Source organism: Amphimedon queenslandica, unplaced genomic scaffold, assembly GCF_000090795.2.
Source record: "Amphimedon queenslandica unplaced genomic scaffold, v1.1 AMPQUscaffold_11107, whole genome shotgun sequence".
NCBI lineage: Eukaryota > Metazoa > Porifera > Demospongiae > Haplosclerida > Niphatidae > Amphimedon > Amphimedon queenslandica.
The window spans coordinates 3,271-5,848 of NW_003548648.1; the positions used below are offsets into that span (position 1 = coordinate 3,271).

Below are 2,578 nucleotides of genomic sequence, written 5' to 3' on the forward strand. Positions count from 1 at the left end.
GCAATTTTAGTTGAGTATATTAGTAGTCAACCCCAGCCATATAGACTATTTGTACTGAAAATGAGCATGAGGAGATTGAAGATGACGATCTTGTAAATGATGATTTTGTTGATTGTGCTGCTACCTTGAGTCTTGCCTGAGTCCTCATCTGAGTCTGAGAGTGAAGCAGTTGCGAGAACCATAGATATTAGAGTAAATGAAACTCCAAATTGCGAGAACACGCCCATTTTGCGGCCGTAAAAGTGGGCGTGGCCAAATCGGCTGCACGCTTCATGCACCCTTTTCTTCTCATAGCCTACCCCTTCCTTTTTTTCTCCCTACGCCCTTGTAGGTGAAGCTTTTATAGACCAGTTTGCTTTAAGTATATTCATAAAATTTTCAGTACCATAATTATAGCTGGAAATTTTGGAGGGAGTTAAGTTTTAAATTTTGGTGATTGGCGCATTTCTGGCCACGTGCCATTGAGCATGCGCATGATGGTTCAAATGGTGAATTTTTAATTTGGTGAATGGCTATTAAAATACCAAATTCAACTGCTTCCAGAATTTCCTCCTAAGTTATAATTCATTACTTGTTCATCTGCTTTATAAATAGCCTGTATTTTATCATTATTTTATTTATTATAGAATAATAGATCATTTCAAAAAGAAGATATATTATTACAAGGAGCTGAAGAAATGGTACATACTGTTTGTTTTACATGTTAGCTAATGATTCATTGTAGAATGAGGAGTTATATGAAGCTGCTAAAAGAGGTGATTCTATTGGTGTCCAGTCTGCACTGTCTCAAGGAGCTAATGTAAACCATCAGAATCCTAAAGAGGTAACTACTGCAATATATGCATACATGTACATGTACAGCATGCTGTTATGTTGATAGCCTGCTGCCCTTGGACATGGGTCAGGTATACATACATGTACATGTACGGTGTACATGCATGTAAGTATATTCTGTGGTGTCATTTCACAATTCACTTGGTACAACGTAGTCAATGTACATGTACATGTACATGTGCATGTAGTACATAATAACACTGATCACTGTAGAAATATTAGCAAGTCATTAGTCATGGCTACTTTTGAGAGTTAATATTATCTGATTGTTCTGGGAGAAAATCTATCAGTTGCAATTTAATATTCTTCCAATATTTTCAGCTGTACTACATGTAGTACAGTACTTTCTGTTTTTGTAATAGACTGACATGTACAAACGTTAATTGTCTTAATTTTGTTACTTGTAGTTTGAAGGTACTTCTCTTCATGTTGCTGTAAGAGGAGGATATCATGATGTTGTACAAATTTTATTGTCTGCAGGAGCTGATGTGAACCTCATAGATACAGTGAGTATACTGGATTGTACTTACTTTAATATGTTAAAATCACATCAGCATAGATCTCTTTTCTTTACACAACGAAATTCATAAAAATTAGTCTTTTGGACAAAGTTTTGGATTATTCATGTTGTCATGGAAACCACTCAAATCACGTGCATTTTTGGATGCCACACCTCTTGACCACGCCCAATCAGCCATTTTGATTGTTTTTCGTAGAGTATCTTTGTGCCTTTCAAGAGCTCTCAGTAGACCTGCAAGTTCTATTCCATTCACTTAAAAGTGCTCCAAAGCACCTAAACTGCTTGCACCTACATACATGTAGATTATAGCTGCTGCATTTACTACAACCAGTTTCATTGCCTTTACACACTCCAATATCATCAGCAAATAGTCAACTTTTTGCAAAAAAAAAATTAAAGAAATAAGTGTTGAATAGCAATTACATCAAAGTGCCGACAGAGCATTCTTTCACTTTTCTATTGTTTCCTATGGTTTCTATTTTACCACTAATATTATTCAATACCAATTTCTGCCAAGAAGGTGTGGTTTCCTCACTTTCCTGTAAAACGCACGTGTTTGCCCTAAAAATAGGCGTGGTAATTGCTTTTTTTATTAATTGTTATTACCTTGTTGTAGTTCTACAACAAATTGTCAGGCAAAGAGTTAATATGTTAAAATCACATCAGCATAGATTGGGTATTTTCCACAGTAGGATATTTTGCCAATTTTAAAAAATAATTTGACAAAGAGACTTTTTGAAATTTATAATTAAGTTGCAAAAATAGTGAAAGATTATCCCATTACACCTTGTGATTTTAAGGTACATGTACATTTACATTTTATGTGCATGTGTGAAGTTAGTCGTATGTATTCATGTACTGTGCATGTACATTTGTACATGTAGTTACACAGCGTATACCAGTTTATTTTTTGCAAATTTCACCTTTTCTTGCTCAGTCGCGAAATTTTTCCACCACAAAATTCTGCATTTTCATTGCCACATGGTGCAGTCTGCAAGTTATAGTACATGTATTCGCAAAAATTAATTCCGTGAAATTTTAGAAATGCAAGATTCGCAAAAATTTTTTGCCTTGAAAATGAACTGATATACAGTATTCTTGTTCAGATTTGACTGAGAACTTTCTCTGTGTAGGCAAATTCATTTTCATAATTCATATTATGTCTTCCTCAATATTCTAGCCCTTTTTAAAAATATTCTCATGTAGAATTAGACCTATTGGTGG

General features: G+C 34.6%; 1 protein-coding gene across 1 annotated transcript in view; it reads left to right on the plus strand.

Annotated features, from left to right (window-relative positions):
- Positions 1-2,578, plus strand: part of LOC105315281 (ankyrin repeat domain-containing protein 50-like) — a gene marked incomplete at its 3' end in the record, with an annotated part of 5,585 nt that overhangs the window by 473 nt on the left and 2,534 nt on the right. Inside the window, exons 4-6 of the mRNA XM_011409868.2 lie at positions 627-680; positions 725-823; positions 1,242-1,340. Of these exons, the coding sequence (XP_011408170.2) occupies positions 678-680; positions 725-823; positions 1,242-1,340 (201 nt within the window). The remainder of the gene's footprint in view (positions 1-626; positions 681-724; positions 824-1,241; positions 1,341-2,578) is intronic.